General features: G+C 45.6%; 1 protein-coding gene across 8 annotated transcripts in view; it reads left to right on the top strand.

Moving 5' to 3' along the window:
• WDR59 (WD repeat domain 59) overlaps positions 1-21,809 on the top strand; it is a 131,542-nt gene extending 109,733 nt beyond the window's left edge. For 5 of the 8 annotated variants that reach the window (XM_054452780.2, XM_054452777.2, XM_054452778.2 and 2 more), the window contains one exon: positions 4,411-5,303. In XM_054452780.2, the coding sequence (XP_054308755.1) occupies positions 4,411-4,646 (236 nt within the window). In that variant the 3' untranslated portion in view covers positions 4,647-5,303. Of the gene's footprint in view, positions 1-4,410; positions 5,304-21,533 lie in introns of those variants that run through there. The other 3 variants (XM_063654536.1, XM_063654537.1, XM_063654538.1) reach the window with 3 other exon arrangements.
• Positions 21,810-23,416: the final 1,607 nt, after the last annotated feature.

The following is a 23,416-nucleotide window of genomic DNA, read 5'->3' as shown; positions in this document are numbered from 1 at the left end:
GATTCAGTTAGTGGTTACCCAACACTAAAATATTTTGGACACTGAGGATGTTGACAAATCTCCAGGCTCTTTTAATTCATCCCGTAAAATGTTTGTAAGGTTATTGCCAAACAAAAGGAGTACTATATTTTCTTTTTACTTTTGTTTTCTTTTTTTTGGTTGGGGAGGTGGGAACAAGGTCTCTCTCTGTCACCCAAGCTGGAGTGCAGAGGTACAGTCTTGGCTCACTGTAACGTCCACCTCCCAGGTTCAAGCAGTTCTCCTACCTGAGCCTTCCAGGTATTATAGGTGTGCACCATCACTCCCAGCTAATTTTTGTGTTTTTAGTAGAGATGGGTTTTGCCATGTTGGCCAGGCTGGTCTCGAACTCCTGGCCTCAGGTGATCCACCCACCTTGGCCTCCCAAAGTGCTGGGATTACAGGTGAGAGCCACGGCACCTGGCCAAGTACTGTATTTTCATTTTAAACATAAATTTGTTTATGTTTAAACAAATTTAAAAAATAAATTTGTTGAAAGATATGCCAGTCTTTGTAATAGATATGAGTATCCTTCTATTGATCTTGAAAGAAGTTGCTGAAAAATTCCCATTAATAATCTTGTACTTGAATACAGTTCCCCAGGGAGGTTGAACATCCCTATTTGATTTCTTATATTGTGGGTTTAATAAATACAAGAGCTCTTACAATAATGCTAAACCAGTTAAAAGTATAGAGAATACCAGACATTCCCAATCATGTCTGGCTTCCCTCCTTCCTATAGTGAGGGAACAAATCTGTAGTGTTGGCCACTTGTCATTTGGGGAGTTATACAGGTAGCTGACGTTTATAGAAGACAGTGAGAGCTTTATTCTTCCAAATTTGGGAAAAGGCAGTTTGAGAAAGAGTTGTCAGAGGTGATTCCATATAAGCATAAGTTATTATATGCCTAAAGACAAGACATTGTAAAATACTTGGTTCAGAATGATGATATTTAAAATAAACACAGCAGGCAGGGTGCGGTGGCTCACGCCTGTAATCCTAGCACTTTGGGAAGCCGAGGCAGATGGATCACCTGAGGTCAGGAGTTCGAGACTAGACTGGCCAACATGGTGAAACCCCCTCTCTACTAAAAATACAAAAATTAGCCGGGCATGTTGGCAGGCGCCTGTAATCCCAGCCACTCGGGAGGCTGAGGCAGAAGAATTGCTTGAATCAGGGAGGCGGAGGTTGCAGTGAGCTGAGATCGCACCATTGCGCTCCAGCCTGGGTGACAAGAGCGAGACTTCGTCTCAAAAAAAAAAAAAATAAATAAATAAATAAATAAATAAATAAACAAACACAGCAGTAAATAATTAAGAATGCTAGACTTTTCAGAAGTAGATTTTTGTTTAATGTGATTCAAAAGCATGACAAAAAACACCAAAAATTAACCAGCTGTCAAGTGAGATAATTTTGGTGCTATAAGGAACCTCTCTTATCCAGGCACAGAATCACATTTGACATTTTCTTCGTCACTAAACAGTTTTCTTTGGAATTATTGTTTTTTTCCTCTTAAAGTGTATATCGTTTAATTTTGTTTAAAAATGTTAAGATATGTGTGTGTGTGTGTGTGTGTGTGTGTGTGTGTGTGTGTGTTTTGAGATACACAAAAAACCAGCAAATTTAAATCTTTTAACTTTAAAATATACTGACTTTATCAGCACATTCAGTAAGACAATACCCTCACCACATTGATTGATTGTTTTAATAAAACTGGAACATTTCCCTTGATGAACTAATAGAACACATCAATTATCTTGAATACAGATTCATATCTCATACTTGCAAGTGGTATCTGCTTTGCAATTTGTATCTAGTGTAGCCCCAGCCTCCCAGAGTCATTTTTCTTCCCTCAGAGACCCAGAGAAAACCTGGAACCGTTAGCGACCGGCATGATTAGTGGATTGTCAGGGAAATTCCAAAGGCAGCCAGGTGTGAGACACCTTGCCAGCTCTGTTTTTGGGAACACATTCCACATCCCTTTGTATGCCCTAAAGTGGTGAGAGGAAGCACGCACCAGCAAGGCCCACGGGCATCTGCCTATCCTTCTCAACCGGTTCATATGCTGAGCCATTCCATTGTGTATATACAGGGCAGAGGCAAGGGAGAGCGTCCTGGGGTTTTTATGTTTTCTGTCTTTGTGAATTTAGATCTCCTTAGAAATTGTCCAGATCTCCCCAAAGATCATTCGCTAATTAACAAAATGAAATATTAGTTCAGGGTCTTAAAGTTAATAAGGATCTTGAAAACTATATTTAATCCGATTCACTGTAGAGAAACACAATTATTAATGATACTGTGAGATGACATTTGAATAATTTTACCCAGATAGATACGGAGAATAATGAAGTTTACAGTTATCTCAAGTACCAAGGAACAAACCCTCTTAAACATGAGAATTAAATTTACCTGAACACACAATATTTACATTCTCGTAATGTTAAATGTTGGCCAATAAAACCAGTAATGAAAATTTGAGAGTTTTCAACTAATTAGGCTTTTCATGAGAACATAACCAAAGTTTGTACATAATATAAAAAATTATGCTTAGAGGGAGAAGACATAGCTATTTTTAAACCAAAATTATCAAACTAGTCTGATTTGTCTCAGGATTTGCCTTAATTGGGACTATCTTAAAATATGCCCTTAGGTACCACATATCAGAGGAGTTTTTATTGGTGTATTTTTCTGACCACCAGTTGTCATTCAACAGAGTAGCCAGTTCTGCTGGAAGAAAGGACCCTCCCTCTGTTGTAAGAGGGAAGGAGAGGTGGGAGATTGGAAGATGCCTGGTGTAACAACAAAGGGAATGAGAGAAGAGGCCAGCAGGTGCAGGAGCTGGGAGAAAAGGCATGAGGGAGGAGTTTGTAGAACGTGGCGGAGGCCCGAAGTCACCATCTCGGGGACAGAAGGGAAACACAGGCTCCGCGCAGAGCTAGGTGTTGTGTCCGTCGGTGATCGCATGTATGAAGTGAGATGCATTTCTTGAACATGGGCCTTTCTCCAGGATTGCTCAGCCTCTTGCGGGCAGGCATGGAGTAGGCAGGTGATACGGTTCATCCAGGGTAGAGGTTTTGCCAGGTGGCGCAGGAGCTGGGCAAAGGAATTGAAGGCATTTGCAAAACAAGTGATTATAAAGTGAGTCCATGTAATTCAGGTTGGCCAAAGGGCAAATTGCAGCTAGAAAGGGGCAGGTGGACCGAAGGGTTAGTGGTGGTGGGTTAGGGATGAGGGCAAAGACCTGAATGGCCGGGTGGGCACTGGGTTAGTGGTGTAGGTTTGGGAGACCTCCAGGATCATCTAAGAACTGGGGAAGAGAGAAAATTGAGAGCCAAGAACAAGTCTTCAGTGAATGGGGATGTGTCTCCAGAATGTCCTCAGATGACACAGAGAAAAGGGGGAAAGGCTGGTGAAGCTGGATGACATTGGCCTCCAGCAGAAAGGTCATGGTCTGGAGGCAGCGATGGGACCCAGTCCCCACCCACTGCCCCTGCAGTCAGAGGACTTAAGCAAGAAATGGCCTTTCGTCCAAAAGCCAGCAGAGGCAGGAGGGTCAGGTGATGAGGGGACTATTGCCAGCAGATTAGATAGAGCAGGTTTCACTCAGGGTAGCCCAGTGGAACCAGTCCTCGCCCAGCAGTGGAGCAGCATCCTGGTGTCCTGACTTGGGCCAGTGGCAAGTGGGCAGTAGCAGGCGTTGGTAAAGCCAGTCTGCCCTCTGCTGAAGCATTACTGCCGAGTCATTCAGTTCTTTCAACTGATACCTGTTCAACACCTCCTGCGTGCCAGGCCAGCCGTCGGGGTGGGAAGAGGCATCAGAGACAGCTGCCCCCTGCTGTGGGGCACTGGGTTTCCACGTGGAGCCCCTGAGAAAATACAGTACTCAGCCGGGTGCAGTGGCTCAGAAGAAGGAGTTCTGGTGTGAAAAAAAAAAAAACAAAAAAAAACAGGCTGGGCACAGTGGCTCATGCCTATAATCCCAGCACCTTGGGAGGCCAAGGCAGGTGGATCTCCTGAGGTCAGGAGTTCGAGACCAGCCTGGCCAACATGGCGAAACCCCATCTCTACTAAAAATACAAACTTAGCTGGGCGTGGTAGCAGGTGCCTGTAATTCCAGCTACTCGGGAGGCTGAGGCAGGACACTTGAACCCGGGCTGTGAAGGTTGCAGTGAGCCAAGATTGCACCATTGCACTCGAGCCTGGGTGACAAGAATGAAACTCTGTCTCAAAAAGAAAAACAAAATAAAGAAACAGAAAATGAAAACCACTGGTCTAAGAGAATCTGCTAGAGACTTAAGAGGAAGACGTCCTTCTTCCTGGCAAGCCCCAGTTTCCTTTTTCAGAACTAAACTCATGCTGCCTCTTGTTTTGCCCATCCCTGCCCATTTCCAGAGTTCGGCGTGTACTGCAGCCACTGCCGGAGTGAGGTCCGTGGCACGCAGTGTGCCATCTGCAAAGGCTTCACGTTCCAGTGTGCCATCTGCCACGTGGCTGTGCGGGGATCATCCAATTTCTGCCTGACTTGTGGGCACGGTGGCCACACCAGCCACATGATGGAGTGGTTTCGGACCCAGGAGGTGTGTCCCACTGGGTGTGGGTGCCACTGCCTGCTTGAAAGCACTTTCTGAACCTACAGACCTTGGGTATTGTCTGAAATCCCAGAGGACCCATAAATGCCAGTGACAAGCTGTCTGTCAGGGGAGAGGCTCCAGAACCTGGATTCGTCCCCAGTGAGACGGGAGGATGGTCCCCCCAGGACTGTGCAGCGTCAGCTCTTGGTGGGCCTCTGCCTTCTCTTCTGTTTGGCTACCTGGTGTGGATGCCACTGTGGGAAGATGAGGGCAGAAGTGCAGAGCTGCGCTTTGTGTGTTGTCTATGTCGGCTGAACTACCAAGGTGGAAGTTTTCATGGAGAAAAGCACCTGGCTCCAGGGCCAGTGTTACCCAGGGCCAGTGTTAAGGTGTTAGCCTTAAACCACCGAGCAGCGTTCTCCCGATGCCAATGCAGAGACCAGAGTCAGATGGAAAACACAGTCTCCTGAGCTGGAGGACAGTGGGTAGGAATTTAATCAACAAATGGGCCTGTGGCATCGTGGCTTTAGAAGCTGGTACATTTACTGAGCTGACGGACAGTGGCCTTCTACAATATGACGCTTAAATTGTAAATATGCACTGTACTTAAGGATTCTTAAGATGTATTTTTTTGTTATTTCTCCTCCAGCTGCTATCCCTTGGCTAATAAAATTCTAGTAATTATTTGGAAAAAAAAAAAAAGAGAAAGTTAAACAACATTTGGTGAATCATTTTTTACCCTACTTCTAATTGAAGGTAGCTATTTTGAATAGGACCAAAGTCAGTGCTCTGATTTTTAAAGGAAATGCTGATACACTTTTGTCATCTGACAAGAGAAAATAGAATTTGACATTTAAGGTTCTTCCCAGCCCCAAGAGTCTTTATTCTTCTAGCAAAAGGAGGACAAGATTGCCGTGCAGCATGGATAGAAAAGTCTCCCTTGGCCAGGCACCGTGGCTTACGCCTGTAATCCCAGCACTTTAGAAGGCAAAAGTGGGAGTATCACCTGAGCTCAGGAGTTCGAGACCAGCCTGGGCAACATAAGGAGATCCCATCTCTGCAAAAAATTTAAAAAATAGGCCGGGCGCGGTAGCTCATGCCTGTAATCCCAGCACTTTGGGAGGCCGAGGTGGGAGGATTACCTGAGGTCAGGAGTTCGAGACTAGCCTGGCCAACATGGTAAAACCCCATCTCTACTAAAAATACAAAAATTAGCCAGGCATGGTGGCGGGCGTCTGTAATCCCAGGTACTGGGGAGGCTGAGACAGGAGAATCGCTTGAACTTGGGAAGCAGAGGTTGCAGCGAGCCGAGGTTATGCCATTGCACTCCAGCCTGGGCGACAAGAGTGAGACTCTGTCTCAAAAAAAGAAAAAAAAAAAAATTAAAAAAATAGCCGGGTGTGGTGGCACATGCCTGTGTTCCCAGCTACTTGAGGGGCCGAGGTGGGAGGATCACTTGAGTCCAGGAGGTCGAGGCTGCAGTGAGCCTTGATTGCACCACTGCACTCCAGCCTGGGCAACAGAGTGAGACCCTGTCAATAAACCAAAGTCTTCCGTGCCTCTATTCAGATGGGCTGGGTTCCAGTGAGTGCCCTCACTCTTCCTTTAGGCTCCCTCGCAAACTGCCTGTTTTTGCCTGTGTTCTGAGTAGTTATAACACCTGTGTCCACCAATTCTTCAGAATGATTTTCTTTTTTAAAGTTAATTTTTTTTTTTTTTTTTTAGAGAGAGACAGGGTCTCACTCTGTCACCCAGACTGGAGAGTGGTAATGCAATCATAGCTCACTGTAGCCTCTATCATCTGAGCTCAAGTGATCCTCCCACCTCAGCCTCCCGAGTAGCTGGGACTACAGGTGTGCACCACCATGCCTGGCTAATTTCAGAATGATTTTCAACTTCACATTTTGTATGTGCCAGTGAAAAGAAATCTTTTTTATTATTTCTACTGAAATATCTATTTCTGTTTGTTAGAATTTTACAGTTCCAAGTAGATTAACTTAGGGACTAGAACATGTCTCATAATGGGAGAGTATTGTGTATTCATGTGTTTCAAACTCCAGGTCAGGACCCATTAGTGGATTGTGACATTGATCTAGTGCGGAAAACCAGGATTTAAAAAAATGAAGCGGTGTAGGAGAAAAATCATCAGAATGTACCATACATAGCTAAGGAAAATGTTTTGTGTAACTTGTTTACGCGTGTGCAGCACACGTGTGCACAGGTGTATACCAGATCACAGTGTAAACTCATTTCTTACTGAAAGTTGGGGTCAAAAACATTTTCACAACACTGTTTTGGATGAAGCTTATACCTCGTCCCCTGTGTTATTGGGCACGAAACTTCATGATATAGGAAAGAACTTAGATCCTGTGCAGTGGAACCAGAGGTTTAGTGCTGGGCTGTGGTCTGAGGTAAGGTGCCAGTGTCTCAGTAGAGTGAGCAGGGCGGGGGGGCCGCTGGGAGGATGACAGGAGGAGGCCCAGCTGGGAATTTGCACATGCAAATTCTATTTTAATGATGATCACAGATTAGGTTAGCTGATTTACACAGAGAGAAAGGATCTGTTGCGTTCCTCAGTGAAATCGCGCCATTTGCAGAGAACAATCTTTTCCTGTTCCCCACTGCTTAAGTTAATGTAAAAATCTGTACCTATCTGTCCCCATCAAGAATGAGATGTTTTTCTTGTTTTATTGTTAGAGGAACATTGGCTTTCAAGACTGAAAAACCTTAATAATGGGTGTGAAGAAATTTCAAGTTTAAAATATTACATAATGTCATCCTTCAATATGGAAATTCCTTTTGAATTTCCAAGTTACCAGAACAAAAGTCTAATATTTTAAAATATTCACGTTTGGAAACAGGTTGGTTGTGTGGTTGCGGGCCATGGCCGATATTCTGTCAGTCGCAGAATAGATGATTACAAGCACCTGAGTCTTTTTGTTTGTTTGTTTGTTTTTAAAAGCAATACAAGGCCAAGTGGGGTGGCTCACACGTGTAATCCCAGCACTTTGGGAGGCTGAGGTGGGTGGATCACCTGAGGTCAGCAGTTCAAGACCAGCCTGGCCAACATGGCGAAAGCCTGTCCTTACGAAAAATGCAAAAATTTTCCGGGTGTGGTGGCGGTTGCCTGTAATCCCAGCTACTCGGGAGGCTGAGGCAGGAGAATCGCTTGAACCCGGGAGGCGGAGGTTGCAGTGAGCCGAGATTGCGCCACTGCACTCCAGCCTGGGTGACAAAGCAAAACTCCGTCTCAAAAAAAATAAATGAATAAAAGCAATACAAGCTATGTTTGAAAGTACGTTTGCAAGAAAACAGGCCCAGCAGTCTTATTTGTGCACCAGAAACAAAAGGTTGCTCAGGCAGCCTACTGGAAAGGATGGGGGAAGCGGCGAGCCTCAGGGCAACCACCAGGTTGACTATTTGTCCCTGTCCCTAACCCCCCAAGACACAAATGGTATACTGCTTTCCTTAGTAATGTCACATAGATAGAATTGATGTCGCTTTAACAATTTTTTTTTTTGAGACAAAGTCTTGCTCTGTCACCCAGGCTGGAGTGCAGTGGTGCGATCTCAGCTCACTGCAATCTCTGTCTCCGAGGTTCAAGCGATTCTCCTGCCTCAGCCTCTTGAGTAGCTGGGATTACAGGCGTGTGCCACCATGTCCAGCTGTTTTTTGTATTTTTAATAGAGACGGGGTTTCACCATGTTGGCCAGGCCAGTCTCGAACTCCTGACCTCAAGTGATTTGCCCGCCTCGGCCTCCCAAAGTGCTAGGATTACAGACGTGAGCCACCGTGCCCAGCCAACAATGTTTTGTTTAATTTAATATAAAAATGCATTCAGTCTGAAGACACCAAGTTCACCTGCTGGGAGCTCCTTGCCTTACTCAGTGGTTCCCTGGGTGGCTGGTAGGATTGGGGAGAAAGCCAGCTCCTTTTTAGTGGTTTAGTGCAGCAGGAACTCAGGAGAGGACCTAGGCTGTAGCCACCCTAGGGTCAGGGTCTTTGAGATGGAGTCTCTCTCTGTTGCCCGGGCTGGAGTGTAGTGGCACACGTGATGTCTGCTCACTGCAACCTCCATCTCCCAGGCTCAAGCGATTCTTGTGCCTCAGCCTCCTGAGTAGTTGTGATTACAGGTGTGCGCCACCACACCGGCTAATTTTTTTTGTGTTTTTAGTAGAGACGGGGTTTCACCATGTTGCCCAGGCTGGTCACCAACTCCTGACCTCAAGTGGTCCGCCCGCCTCGGCCTCCCAAAGTGCTGTGCTGGGATTACAGGCCTGAGCCACCGTGCCTGGCCCCTGAACAATTTCTTAAAGGGTTGGTTTTGCTAATTATGGCAAAATAGTTCAGCAAACAGGGTGACAAATCACACCCTCTTCTTTATGGCTCACCTTTGCATGCCCACCCTCAAGGTGGTGCCAGCCATGGGGTATGATTCACCTAGTGGCGGGTCCCGGGCATGGGGGAAACACACCTGGCTTTCTGCATCCTTTTTAGAATCTAATGGCTTTGTCAGAATCAGAACTAAATCTCCCATGTTGGCATTCTGTCACATTGGCAAGTTTATGTCGCCACAATATCACTAATTTAGTATTTCTTCCTCAAATCTGAGAAGGTCTGGTACAATTCATCAAGTATTGGACATGAGAATAGACACTTGGGCAAAGATGAACCATACAGAATGTGGTCTCTGGCCTGCTGGAGGCGGAGTCTAGTGGGAAACTTAAATATGTAAGTGCTTACACCAAAACGTGCTGTTGGCCTCCGAGGAAAGAAGGAACTCCACCAAGGGCTGAGATTGCACAGAGGAGGGGGGTTTTGCTGAGTTCATATGAAGTGTGTTTTCAATGAGGAAGAGCGGGAGGGCGCAGGGAAGGACTGTGCCAAGGACAAGACACCATGGCATTGGGGGTGCTGTGTGTAGTTTCTTAGTGGAGCCTGTGCTGCTCCCCACTTCAGATGCCAGTCTCAAGTCCCAGGTTGTGACGTCATCTACCTGGAGATGGTGTCAGATCCCACAGGCTAAGGGCTTACCCTCACAACGCTGCCCCCCACTTCAGATGCCAGTCTCAAGTCCTAGGTTGTGTGACCTGTGCCTTCTTACCTACCGGCTCTAAATTGGGGGTTCCAATGACATCCTACTCAGGTTTCACTAGGAGACGTGCTGAATTCAGGGAAACACTTTACTTGCATTTATTTGTGTATTTTTCTTTTCTTTTTTTTTTCTTAGTTGAAATGGGGTCTATGTTGCCCAGGCTGGTCTTGAACTCGTGGGCTCAAGCAGTCCTCCTGCCTCAGCTTCCCAAAGTGCTGGGATTACAGGCATGAGCCGCTGCACGCCACTGCACCTGGCTACTTAGGTATTATAAAGGGCCTTACAAAGGATACAGGTGGGCAGCCAGATGAAGAGATACATTGGACAGTCACACAGGGTTGGTTCCCCTGGCAACCAGCCTGCATCCTGAGGCTGTCCGGGAGCCCACGAAGAACCCACTCATTAGAACAAAAGCCGTTCCTCTCACAAAATTCCAAGGGATTTAGTAGCTTTGTGTCAGACACTCATCACTCAGGAAATTACAAAGGTCGTAGGAGCTCTGTGTTAGGAACCCAGATCAAAGACTAAATAGCAGCCCTATTGCTCAGGAAATGACAGGGTTGAGGAGCTCTATGTCAGGAACCAGGGCAGAGACCGGATATACATTTTTAAATCACAGTATCACACCCAGAAAAGGAAAGCAGTGTCTCAAGTCACACTCAGGTCTATCTGACCCACACATTTTTAAGAAAAGATTTTTATATCTTGATTGTCTTTTTTCTAATTATAGAAGCACTTTAAATATTGTTACTATTTTGTTCTCTCTGCCTTGATTCCATATGATTTCCATAAGTAGGGCTTATTTTTATTTTCACAAATCAGAAAAACACAGACACAAGGCAAAAAGAGGTGAAAGCCATCTCCTTATGAAGAAGGTATAGGGAGCCTCAGCGCTGCTTCCCAGGGAGAGAAAGCAGCTAGAGTTTAGAAAAAGCACAGGAGGCTGGGCACAGTGGCTCACGCCTGTAATCCCAGCACTTGGGAGGCCAAGGTGGGCAGATCACTTTAGCCCAGGAGTTCCAGACCAGTCTGGGCAACATAGTGAGACCCTATCTCTATATTTTAAAAATATGTATTCAAAAAAGAAAAAAGCATAGGAGCTTATATGTGAGGGCAAGTCTTACTACCCACAGGAAGGCAAGACAAAAGAAACAGAAGAACAAGAAACACAGGAAATAAACAGAAAACAAAGACTAAAACGGCAGATTTTAATAGCCCCAAACTGAAATTCTCTTACGTGTCCTTCAGTAGGCGAATGGTTAAACAGACTCTAGCCTCTGTCCTGTGGAATGCTGCTCCGCAATAAAAGGGAATGAACCCCAGAAATGAAGCGGTGTTGTGGTCTGGGGCATGTCTTGGCATGTCTTTGCCTCATGCCAAGGAAATCAAGGACACGGACACACATGGAGTGAGGTTAAGAGCGGAGGTTCAATAGGCGAAAGAAGGAGAAGAGAGAATAGCTCTCTCTCCTGTGAGAGAGAGGGGCACCCTAGTGGGAATTCTGGCCTGAGGCTGAGTGCACCAGATTTTATAGACGGGATTGAGGAGGCAGTGTCTGATTTACATAGGGCCCACAGATTGGGTGGACCAGATGTGAGGTTTAGCACACGAGGAAGCTTTTTTGCCCACGGTAATCTTATTATGTGGACGGGGTCTTTGCCTGGCTGGCGCCAGGCTGTCTCTTCATTACCGTACACGTGGTTTGGCAAAGAGAAGGGAAGATGGAGCCGCCATGTTGAATATGCCTAGTCCCGGGTAGCCTTTTTTTATTGGCACAGCTGCCGGCATTCACCTGTGCAAGCTTCTAGCTTGCTTATCTATGTCTGCAGCTCGATTTCACAGGCTGCTCTTTGTTAGAAAAGAAAATGATTTGGGAGCTGCTTTTCATTAAAAAGGAAACCTTCCTGAGGACTCCTATAACCTCACTATCTGCCTTAGTAGTTTCTTCTTCACTCCTATATCGTCAGATACACACAGCAATCTAGGTGACTCTCAAGCGAATTACGCTGAGTGAAAAAAAGCCAACCCTAGAAGGTTACCTTCCACATGACTCTTTTTTTTTTCTTTTTCTTTTTTTTTTTTTGAGATGGTTCACTCTCTTGCCCAGCCTGGAGTGCAGTGGTGAGATCGCGTCTCACTGCAACCTCCGTCTCCCAGATTCAAGCGATTCTCCTGCCTCAGCCTCCCAAGTAGCTGGGATTACAGGCACTCGCCACCTGACTCCTGGCTAATTTTTGTATTTTTGGTAGAGACAGGGTTTCACCGTGTTGTCCAGGCTGGTCTTGAACTCCTAACCTCAGGTGATTCGCCTGCCTCGGCCTCCCAAAGTGCTGGGATTACAGGCGTGAGCCACTGCGCCTGGCTGATAACTGTTATTATATAACATTCTTGAAATGGCAAAACTGTAGAGCTGTGAAACTGCCTTTGCAAAAATTAAAAATTAGAGCAGAGAGAAAATTATGACAGTGAAAGAGACCTGATCTAACAAACCCCCATCTTGCCTTTAACCTCCAAACTACCCTTAATGACTCCTGGGCTTGTGCCAAGCTCACTTTGGGAGACAGGTAGTTTATAGTTTAAATGATAATAGCCCTTCTCCAAAACTAAACTGCCTTTGTGAAGCTGATGGAAGACCACCAGTTTAGGAGGATGAGAAGAGCCTGAATTCTGCTACGCTGTAGACATAAACGATTACCAGCCATTATTCTGGAGGTCACAAGATTTGTAACTTCCCAATTACTCCTGCAGATAACATCACTATTGTAGAAACTAAGATTGGGGCTGGGCACAGTGTCTTAAGCCTATAATACCAGTGAGGCAAGAGAATAGGGACTGGAAGTAGGGAACCTAAGGGCTTCCTAGAACAAAATCAAATGGAAACACTTCAGCAATAACAGGAAATATCTTTTTCATTTACACAGGGTGTACACCAGGTAACCAATGGGAAACCTCAGAGGGTATTGAAACCCCAGAAAATTCTGTAACCAGAGCCCTTGAGCCTCTTTCCTGGGCTGCTCCCACCCCGTGGAGTGTGCTTGCAATGTATCTCTTTTGTTGCTTCATTGTTTTCTTGCTTTGTGCGTTTCATCCAATTCTTTGTTCAAAACGCCAAGAACCTGGAAAACTTGCAGTCCAGACCCTCCACCGGTAACACCAGCACTGTGGGAGGCCAAGGTGGGCAGATCGCATGAGCTCAGGAGTTCAAGATCAGCCTGGGCAACATGGCAAAACACCATCTCTATAAAAAATACAAAAATTAGCTGGGCATGGTGGCGTGCACCGGTAGTCCCAGCTACTCAGGAGGCTGAGGAGGGAGGATCAGTTGAGCTCAGGAGATGGACAGAGGTTGCAGTGAGCCGAGCGAGATTGTGCCACTGCGCTCCAGCCTGGGTGACAGAGACACCCTGTCTCAAAAACACCTCAAAAAACTAAGGTTGGTCTTTTGAGATGTTTTTTCAGTCTTTTTTTTTTTTGAGATGGAGTCTCACTCTTGCCCAGGCAGTGGTGCAGTCTTGGCTCACTGCAACCTCTGGTTCAAGCAATGCCCCTGCCTCAGCCTCCTGAATAGCTGAGATTACTGCCACCTGCCGTCATGCCCAACTAATTTTTTTTTTTTTGAGGGGACAGGGTTTTGCTCTTGTTGCCCAGTCTGGAGTGCAATGGCGCGATCTTGGCTCACTGCCACCTCTGCCTACTGGGTTCAAGCGATTCTCCTGCCTCAGCCTCCCCAGTAGCTGGGATTACAGGCATGTGCCACCATGCCCAGCTAATTTTGTATTTTTAGTAGAGATAGGGTTTCACCATGTTGGTCAGGTTGGTCTCAAACTCCTGAACTCGTGATCCACCCACCTTGGCCTCCCAAAGTGCTGGGATTACAGTCATGAGCCACTGCACCCAGCCTAATTTTTGTATTTTTAATAGAGACTAAAAATACAAAAATTGGCTAGGCTGATTTCGAACTCCTGACCAAGTGATCCGCCTGCTTCAGCCTCCCAAAGTGCTGGGATTACAGGCGTGAGCCACCACGCCTGGCCATCTTTTCAGGTTTTTGCATTTCTGACTATTGATGGCTCCATTCCTGCCAGCCAGCCAGTCCTGTGACCCCACCCAGAAGCAGATTCAGTGTGCGCAAGGACCATTTTCAACACCCCTAGGATTGCACCCCCAACCAATCAGCAGCACCCTGGACTGCCAAACTATCCTTGAAAAACCCTAGGCTCTGAGCTTTTGGAGAGACTGATTTGAGTAATAAAACTTCAGTCTCCTGTTCGACCAGCTCTGTGCCAATTAAATTCTTTCTCTATTGCAGTTCCCCTGTCTTGATAAATGGGCTCTGTCTGGGCAGCAGGCAAATGAACCCGTTGGGTGGTTATGGCTGGAGAAGAGTTGGGCGGTCGTCAGCGGTTGGTAGGGGCAGGAGGTTGGGAGGTGTGGCTATAAAAGGGCAGCGCAAAGGACCCTTGTGGGGATGGGACCTTTTCATGTGTTGATCGTTGTGGTGAGTGCATACCTACACACGTGATAAATTGCATAGAACTAAATACCCACAATCGAGTGCAAGTAAAACTGGGGAAATCTGAGGAAGATGGGTGGATTGTCTGAATGTCAGTATCCTGAGTGTGATACTGTACTGTAGTCTTGCAAGATGTTACCATTGGGGGAAACTGGGCAAAGCATACAGAGTGTCTGCCTGTCGGCCGGCCTCCCTCCCTCCTTTCTCTCTTGCTTCCTTCCTTCCTTCCTTTCTTTTTTTTTAGACAGAGTTTCGTTTTTGCTGCCCAGGCTGGAGTGCAATGGCGAGATCTTGGCTCACTGCAACCTCCGCCTCCTGGGTTCAAGCAATTCTTCTGCCTCAGCCTCCCGAGTAGCTGGGATTACAGGCATGCGCCGCCATGCCCGGCTAATTTTGTATTTTTAGTAGAAATGGGGTTTCTCCATGTTGGTCAGGCTAGTCTCAAACTCCCAACCTCAGGTGATCCGCCTGCCTCAGCCTCCCAAAGTGCTGGCATTACAGGTGTGAGCCACTGCGCCTGGCTGTCTGTATTATTTCTTAAAACTGTATGTGAATCTACAATTCTCTCAAAATAAAAAGTGTAATTATTTTTTAAAAGCTGGGTACTGTGGGCCAGGCGTGGTGGCTTACGTCTGTAATCCCAGCACTTTGGGAGGCCAAGGTGGGTGGATCACGAGGTCAGGAGTTCCAGACCAGCCTGGCCAAGATGGTGAAACCCCATCTCTACTAAAAATACAAAAATTAGCCAGGCGCAGTGGCAGGCGCCTGTAATCCCAGCTACTCGGGAGGCTTAGGCAGGAGAATCGCTTGAAACTGGGAGGCGGAGGTTGCAGTGAGCCGAGATCGCGCCGCTGCACTCTGGCCTGGGCAACAGAGCAAGACTCCGTCTCAAAAAAAAAAAAAAGCTGGATACTGTGATTCACCACACTTGGGTCCGATAAACGCTATGAACAATTCTGAATTTTGAACATCAACTTAGCTGTGCTAGACCCTCTCTGGACATAACTGAAGACTGTTTCTTTTTTTTTTTTTTGAGACAGAGCCTCACTCTGTCACCCAGGCTGGAGTGCAGTGGCACAATCAGAGCTTACTGCAGCTTCTGCCTTCTGGGTTCAAGTGATTCTCCTGCCTCAGCTCCTGAGTAGCTGGTATTACAGGTGCCTGCCACCATGCCCAGCTACTTTTTGTATTTTTAGTAGAGATGGGGTTTCACCGTGTTGTATTTTTAGTAGAGATGGGGTTTCACCGTGTTAGCCAGGCTGGTCTCGAGCTCCTGACCTCAAGTGTCCAGCTCGGCCTCCCAAAGGGCTGGCATTACAGGTGTGAGCCACACACCTTGCCAGTGGGACTTGTTTTAACGAATTGCACAGGGGCTTATAGACTCATTCTGTCCTACCTAGGGAGCAGAATTTGATGCTTAATTAGCACACTCACCCCCTGACACACACACCAACACCCCAGCTGCTCTCTCTTCTGGCAGAGCCATGCATGGTGTGTGCTCCCTTGCCTGACAAGCAAAGAAACTAGGAGCTCGTTGTGTGGGTCATGGTAAAAATTTTTGTCTTTCCTTTGAGTAAAGGGAGTAACAATCGTGAGTGAAACTCTTTTTGATAAGGAGTAGCATTGGAGAGAAGAGGAAAGAATCAGATATTTAGGTGGTAGACTCAGTGGAACTGAGTTCAGCCCTGGTTTGCCACTACTAGAAGGGTTGTCTGATGTTAAATAATAAGCATATCTAGTGTATTAGTCTGTTTTCACCCTGCTGTAAGGAACTGCCTGAGATTGAGTAATTTATAAAGGAAAGAGGTTCAATTGACTCACAGTTCTGCATGGCTGGGGAGGCCTCAGGAAACTTACAATCATGGTGGCAGGTGAGGAGTATGTGCGTAGGAGGAACTGTCAAACACTTATAAAACCATGAGATCTCATGAGAACTCACTATCACAAGAACAGCATGGGGGAAACTACCTCCATAATCCATTCACCTCCCACCAGGTCCCACTCTCCACACGTGGGGATTATGGGGATTACAAGTCAAGATGAGATTTGGGTGGGGACACAGAGCCAAGCCATATCATCTAATTTGTGTTCTGAGTTCTCTTTCTATAGTTCCCTTATGGTAGTCGTAATTATTTTCCAGTTACACTTGTGGTTGAAAAGCAATAGAACTTTCAGGAATAGTGGACAACCATGGTGTTCGCCATCACTTTGGAAATAGACAACTCATCTCAGGAGACTGGTTATTTCCTCCCAAACCAGATATCAGAAAATCCCACTGCTGCCATCAGGGAGAGTGCCATCAGGGAGAATGCCTATTAGCATATGGGAAGGCCCATGGATAAGCTGTTTTCACAGTGGGCTAACTGAAAAACGTAAGAAAACCGCAGCCACAGCCAGGCGCGGTGGCTCACGCCTGTAATCCCAGCACTTTGGGAGGCCGAGGTGGGTGGATCGCCCGAGGTCAGGAGTTTGAGACTGCCTGGCCAACATGGCGAAACCCCATCTCTACTAAAAATACAAAAAAATTAGCCGAGCATGGTGGTGTGTGCCTGAAATCCCAGCTACTCGGGAGGCTGAGGCAGAAGAATCACTTGAACCTGGGAGGCAGAAGTTACACTAAGCCGAGATTGAGCCACTGCACTGCAGCCTGGGTGACAGAGCGAGACTCTGTCTCAAAAAAAAAAAAAAAGAAAAGAAAGAAAGACATGAGGACCAAGCTCTTCTTCTATCATAAATATTTTTTCTCTGACAGCAACATAAATTACAACACAATCTCTAACTACTGCCTTTATTTTGCTACGTGAATCCAAGATACAATATAAAGGATGAGAAAAACAATGAAATAGAAATAGCAGCTCTTTTCTCACTGAACTCAGCTCTTTGCTGTCATAGGCCTGAATTGCCATTCGGGAGGCATTTTCTCTTCCCCTTGGGTGCTTCCGGATTGAAAGTTCTTTCAGCTTTAACTGTCCCAAGCTTCTGGTTGCTTGTGCAGTATAAATAGAGGATACACTCTTTCTTGTTTTTCCCACAAAAGGCCTTGAAAGAGTTGGAGATCCCGTAAGAGATGGCTGCAAGAGCTCGGAGTGTAATTTTTAGAGCTGAGAGTGTAATTTTTAGAACATTGGTCTCTTCCTGAACACTGACATCTTTAAAGCTGAGAAATTATTAACACTAGGTGGCAGCAGAGACCTAGTGCAGGTGAGCGCGTCATCCATCTGAAATGCAGGTAAGGTTAAGGGTTAATTCAGTCTAGTCTACACTCGCTTCTCTAGTTGTGAAATGAAAGATCAGCTCACTTATAATTCATTCTGGATTTATTGATGCAATGATTGAACAAACATAACATCAGAAAAGCTGTTTGAAATCTTGCCTCTCACCTTCTTGGTCATGAACGTGTCTTACACATTATTGCTAAAATCAGAGCTCTACACATTAACATGAAATTACTTTTTTTTTTTTTTTTTTTTTTTTTGAGACAGAGTTTCACTCTTGTTGCCCAGGCTGGAGTGCAATGGCGCAATCTCGGCTCACTGCAACCTCCACCTCCCGGGTTCAAGCAATTCTCCTGCCTCAGCTTCCAGAGTAGCTGGGATTACAGGCACACACCACCATGCTCAGCTAATTTTTTTGTATTTTTACTAGAGACGGGGTTTCTCCATGTTGGTCAGGCTGGTCTCGAACTCCTGACCTCAGGTGATCTGCCTGCCTCGGCCTCCCAAAGTGCTGGGATTACAGGCATGAGCCACTGCGCCTGGCCTGGAATTACATTTTAAAATGAGAAACACAGTTACGATGCACATATAAATAAGGAAGATGGGTGTGGTCACATCAAATCCAGGAGCTTGGTCAGTAAGGTGGTAGGGGGACTCCAACAACATAGAGTCCAGCATTGGAGTTCAAAGGTGGAACTGAAGTAACGAATAAAAGATAAAAGAATAAAAACAATGAGCTGAAACCAGGTTCATGTCTTTCTGTGTATTTCACCGTTGACCTTCAAACCAGCCCTATCAGAGACACAGCTCATTTGACAATTCTGAGAGAATAAAGCTCAGAGACCTTTGCTGTAGTTCACAGGAAGAACAACAAAGCTAGGATTGGAACCCAGCTCTCCTATAGGTGAGCCTGACTTCTTTTGCTCTATCACATTGCTTTAACGGCAAGAATGTGTAGCTACCATGGTGGGGACAGTTCACAGACAACATATCCTTCTATTTAAGATGGGTCGAAGCCAGAGAGCTGAGATAGGTAATTCATGTGCTGGATAATTGCATCGAATCCAGATGAAAAAAATCTCAACAAATGATGGTTGTAGATCCAGGCTGAAAAGATAACTTTTACAAAGGGGCTGGGTGCGGTGGCTCACGCATGTAATCCTAGCACTTTGGGAGGCCTAGGTGGGTAGATCACCTGAGGTCAGGAGTTCGAGACCAGCCTGGCCAACATGGTGAAACCCAGTCTCTACTAAAAATACAAAAATGTGCTGGGCATGGTGGTGCATGCCTGTAATCTCAGCTACTCTGGAAGCTGAGGCAGGAGAATCATTTGAACCCAGGAGGCAGAGGTTGCAGTGAGCCAAGATTGCACCACTGCACTCCAGCCTGGGCGACAGAGCGAGACTCTGTCTCAAAAAAAAAGAAAAAGGTTTAATGAAGGATGGATGCAAAGTCTCCAGTTGGTTGGAAATAACTGTAGAAGTGCAGGATGAGGGCGTTCCCATGAAAAAGACCCAGAGGTTTTAGCGAACTGCTTGGTATGAAGCAACAGTGTGCATTTATGATCAAAAAGGTCAATGAAATTTCATAATTCACTGAATGGAGAGAGAAAAATAGCCCCATTTATTCTACTTTATTAACCCACTTGTGAATCAGTGTGTTCAATTCGAGGACGTTGTTAGAGGGACAGAGTTCAAAGGATGGGCAAAGTGGCGACAAATTTGAAAACTATATACAATGAAGAATTACTGGCCGGGTGCGGTGGCTCACGCCTGTAATCCCAGCACTTTGGGAGGCCGAAGTGGGTGGATCACCTGAGGTCAGGAGTTCGAGACCAGCCTGGCTAACGTGGAGAAACTCCATCTCTACTAAAACATACAAAAATTAGCTGGGCTTGGTGGCAGGCGCCTGTAATCCCAGCTACTCTGGAGGCTAAGGCAGGAGAATCACTTGAACCTGTGAGGTGGAAGTTGCAGTGAGCCAAGATCACGCCATTGCACTCCAGCCTGGGCGACAGAGCAAGACTCCATCTCAAAAAAAAAGAATTACTGCAAAATTGGAAAATTTTAACCTGGTACAGGGAAGATACAGAGAAGATATGAAAAACTGACTTTTTTTTTTTTTTAAGAGACAGGATCTCACTTTGTTGCCCAGGCTGGAGTGCAGTGGTGCAGTCACAGCTCACTGTAGCCTTAAACTGGGCTCAAGTGATCCTCCCAAGTAGCTAGGTCTACAGGCACGTGCCACCATGCCTGGCTAATTTTTAAATTTTTTGTAGAGACAGGGTCTTGCCTCGTTGCTCAGGCTGCTCTCAAACTCCCGGCCTCAAGCAGTCCTCCCACCTCGGCCTCCCAAACTGCCATAATTGCAGGCATGAGCCACCAAGTCTGGCCTGAAAAGCTGACTTTTAATGGCTAAAAGTAAATTAGATTTATTCTGTAGTTCCAGAAATCAAAAGTAGGATTAATGGAATCAAGTTACAAGGATATAGATTTCAGCTCAGTTTAGGTGTAGCAGAAAAAAATAACTTGAATCAATCGATAGTACTGACTTTCACATATAATGGCTATAACATAACTCACCTGAGAGTATTTCCGCTTAGGGAAATAACCTTAATGAGCCTCTTTGGCTGTGCAAGGTGAACTGCCTCTGGCTATAGTCAGAGGAGGAAGATACAAAAAATAAAGTCCAATTCTACTGCCTGGTAAGATGGGAAGAATTTTTGCTTTCCCCGGGGAGCTGTGGAAGGAAGGAAGAAACGTGAGGAGGTCTGGGGAAAGTCCAGGACTCACGGAGTGAAAAATTTGCCAAGGTGGGGAATGGCTATTTTCTCATTAAGTTTGAAATTATTTCCTGTTTGGTGCCATAATTAACCTCAACGACCACTATGTTTGGTGCCCTAATTACCCTCAAACGACCACTATGTTTGGTGCCATAATTACTGTCGACGACCACTAACCCTTCAGAAAAGTCTACCAGACACAGTGTATCAGTGTTGTTTGGCGGGGAAAGTGACAGAAGAGGACTGGAATTCATGGTGGACGGAGAGGCCCCAGAGAGAAGACGATGAATGTGGACACTGAACTGTAGGCAGTGGTGGCAGGCAAGTGACTGCCTGGACAGACTGCTCAATACGGGGAATACTGGAGGAGGACACTCACAATCTGCCTTCCTTAGTTCTTTTTTTTTTTTAAATTTTATTATTATTATACTTTAAGTTTTAGGGTACATGTGCACAACATGCAGGTTTGTTACATATGTATACATGTGCCATGTTGGTGTGCTGTACCCACTGCCTTCCTTAGTTCTTAAAGGTGACTTCAGCAGGACAGGGGAGGGGGTTGGGGGTATCTAGATTACACTAGGGGAGACTTAAAATTGTCCAGTAATGAGTTAGTGAGCTCCCCCTCACTGGAAGAGTTCTCTTGGGAACGTCTGTCAAAGCTGTTGTAGAGGGAATTCTTGCATTGGTTAAGAGGGTGCACCAATGAGCTGTAAAGATCCTTATGAAACCCGGGCACAGTGGCTCATGCCTGTGATACCAGCGCTTTGGAAGGCTGAGGTGAGAGGATTGCTTGACCCTGGAGCTTGAGATCAGCCTGGGTAACATAGGGAGACCCTGTCTCTAAGAAAAAAAAAAATACAGCTGGGCATGGTGGTGTACACCTGTGGTCCCAGCTACTCAGGAGGCTAAGGTGGGAGGATCACTTGAGCCCAGGAGGTCAACGTTGCAGTGAGCCAGGATCACACCACTGAACTGCCTGGGCAATGGAGTGAGACCCTATCTCAAAAAAATAAAATAAAATAAAAATTTTAAGATCCTTATGAGAGAAGCTGACCACCTTTCCTTTTACCTGCCTGATTATGTCCTATCATTCAAAGGTCGACTTTGGGTTGGCAAAAATTTCATGGTGCTCAATAAATTAATATTTAAATCACTGACTATTTTTTAAAAGGCCTGATTCTACTTTTCCATCCATCCATTTAAGGAGTATCTGTTCAGTTTCAGGCAATTATGCTACCCTTTGTGGGGGCACACTTGTTAATTAGACATGATTCCTGCTCTTTTATGATACATTTTTGTATGCGTGAAACTTATTGGAACGAATTTTCTGGATTAGGAATTCGGAGCAGTGGGAATAGCATCTGTGAATGTGGAGACCTTTGTGCTCACTCCAGCTTTGCTGTGTGACTGAGAGAAGACACAGAACCTCTGTCAATCTCCAATTACTCATCTATAAAATAAAAATGCAGAACTATTCCAGGTGTTACAAACTCCAAAACCTACAGGGTTCGGGCACGTAATGTAAGTCCATGAAGCAAGCAGGTGTTATGATTTGTTTCATAACCACATTAAGTAGAATTCTCCAGGCAGGCACTTAGCATGTTAAGCATATTGCATTATTTTCTCTTCCATAGAGAATTGTGTTCTCCATGGACAGAAAGAGGGGAACCACGGACACAGGCTTATTTGAGGGTGGAGGGTGGGAGGAGGGAGAGGTTCAGGAAAATAAAAGCCAGCTATTGGGTACCACACTTAGTACCTGGGTGACAAAATAATATGTACACTAAACCCACAAGTCACGAGTTTACCTAAATAGCAAACCGGTACATGTAGCCCTGAACCTAAAATAAAATATACCACTAATATATATAAGAAAACTAATATATAATAAAAAATATATATGTATATAAAATTGTGTTCTGTCCCATTTTTCTTAAAACACTCAGCCTTCTAGATCTTTCATTTATTTTTCCACATTGATAAAGACACAGTGTAAAGGGTTTTAGTGGCACACAACAATCTCCACTACAGCTGTGTTAAGCAGGAAAGAGATTTATGAAAGAGATACTGAACCGGGCACAGTGGCTCGCACCTGTAATCCCAGCACTTTGGGAGGCTGAGGTGGGCGGATTACTTGAGGTCAGGAGTTCGAGACCAGCCTGGCCAACATGGTGAAACCCTGACTCTACTAAAAATAAATAAAAATAAATTAGCCAGGTGTGGTGGTGTGTGCCTGTAATCCCAGGTACTTGGGAGGCTGAGGCAGGAGAATTGCTTGAACCTGGGAGGTGGAGGTTGCAGTCAGTCAAGATCATGCCACTGCACTCCAGCCTGGGTGACAGAGCAAGACTCCATCTCAAAAAAGAAAAAAAAAAAAAAAAAGAATTACTGAGTAATTCACAGAAATTCCAGGGAGGCTGGAAAACCAGGCTTGAAGGCTAAGGCAGCCACTGCGGGTACTGTCAGATAAAATACAGGATCCTCAGGCAAATCTGATGTCATTTGGAACATACTTGTTCTTAACCTGAAGTTCAAATTTAAATGGATATCTGGCATTTTTATTTGCAAAATCTGGCCATCCTAGCCAAGGTGGCTAATTGCCTAAATTATACTCTGAGATGATTCTAGGTGCTGATACCAGCGATGCTACCCAGCCCTGACTCTGAGCAGGCGATGCCCCCCCACGAGGTCTCTGCCAGCTCTGACTCTGGAAATCTGCTGTCCCACGCTGAACCTGTTCCTCATGGGTCCCCATTTATATACCTCTCCAAATCGAGGTCTTGAACAGAAGTCCAATAGCCAATCAATCGAAAAAGATGCCATTCTCACCAGTAATCAGGGTAATGCAAGTTAAGACAAAGGATCGCATTGGTGAGTCAGTGGGTAGTAATTAAGAGCCTGGACCCTGTGGCCAGACAATGTGGATTTGCATCTCGGCTTGCTGGTGTGTTTGGCACTATGCCTCAATTTCCTTCTCTGCAAAGTGCGGGTAATAGTCTTATCTCAATACATTTGAAGAATGCATTTCTAAATTTCTAATATGCTTTGAAGTTTTGTTTTGTTTTTGTTTTTGTTTTTTTTGACACGGAGTTTCCCTCTTGTTGCCCAGGCTGGAGTGCAATGGCACGATCTCAGCTCACCGCAACCTCTGCCTGCCGGGTTCAAGCGACTCTCCTACCTCAGCCTCTCGAGTAGCTGGGATTACAGGCATGTGCCACC

Source organism: Pongo pygmaeus, chromosome 18 (assembly GCF_028885625.2).
Source record: "Pongo pygmaeus isolate AG05252 chromosome 18, NHGRI_mPonPyg2-v2.0_pri, whole genome shotgun sequence".
Taxonomy (NCBI): domain Eukaryota; kingdom Metazoa; phylum Chordata; class Mammalia; order Primates; family Hominidae; genus Pongo; species Pongo pygmaeus.
This window is presented reverse-complemented; position numbering and strand designations above follow the sequence as displayed.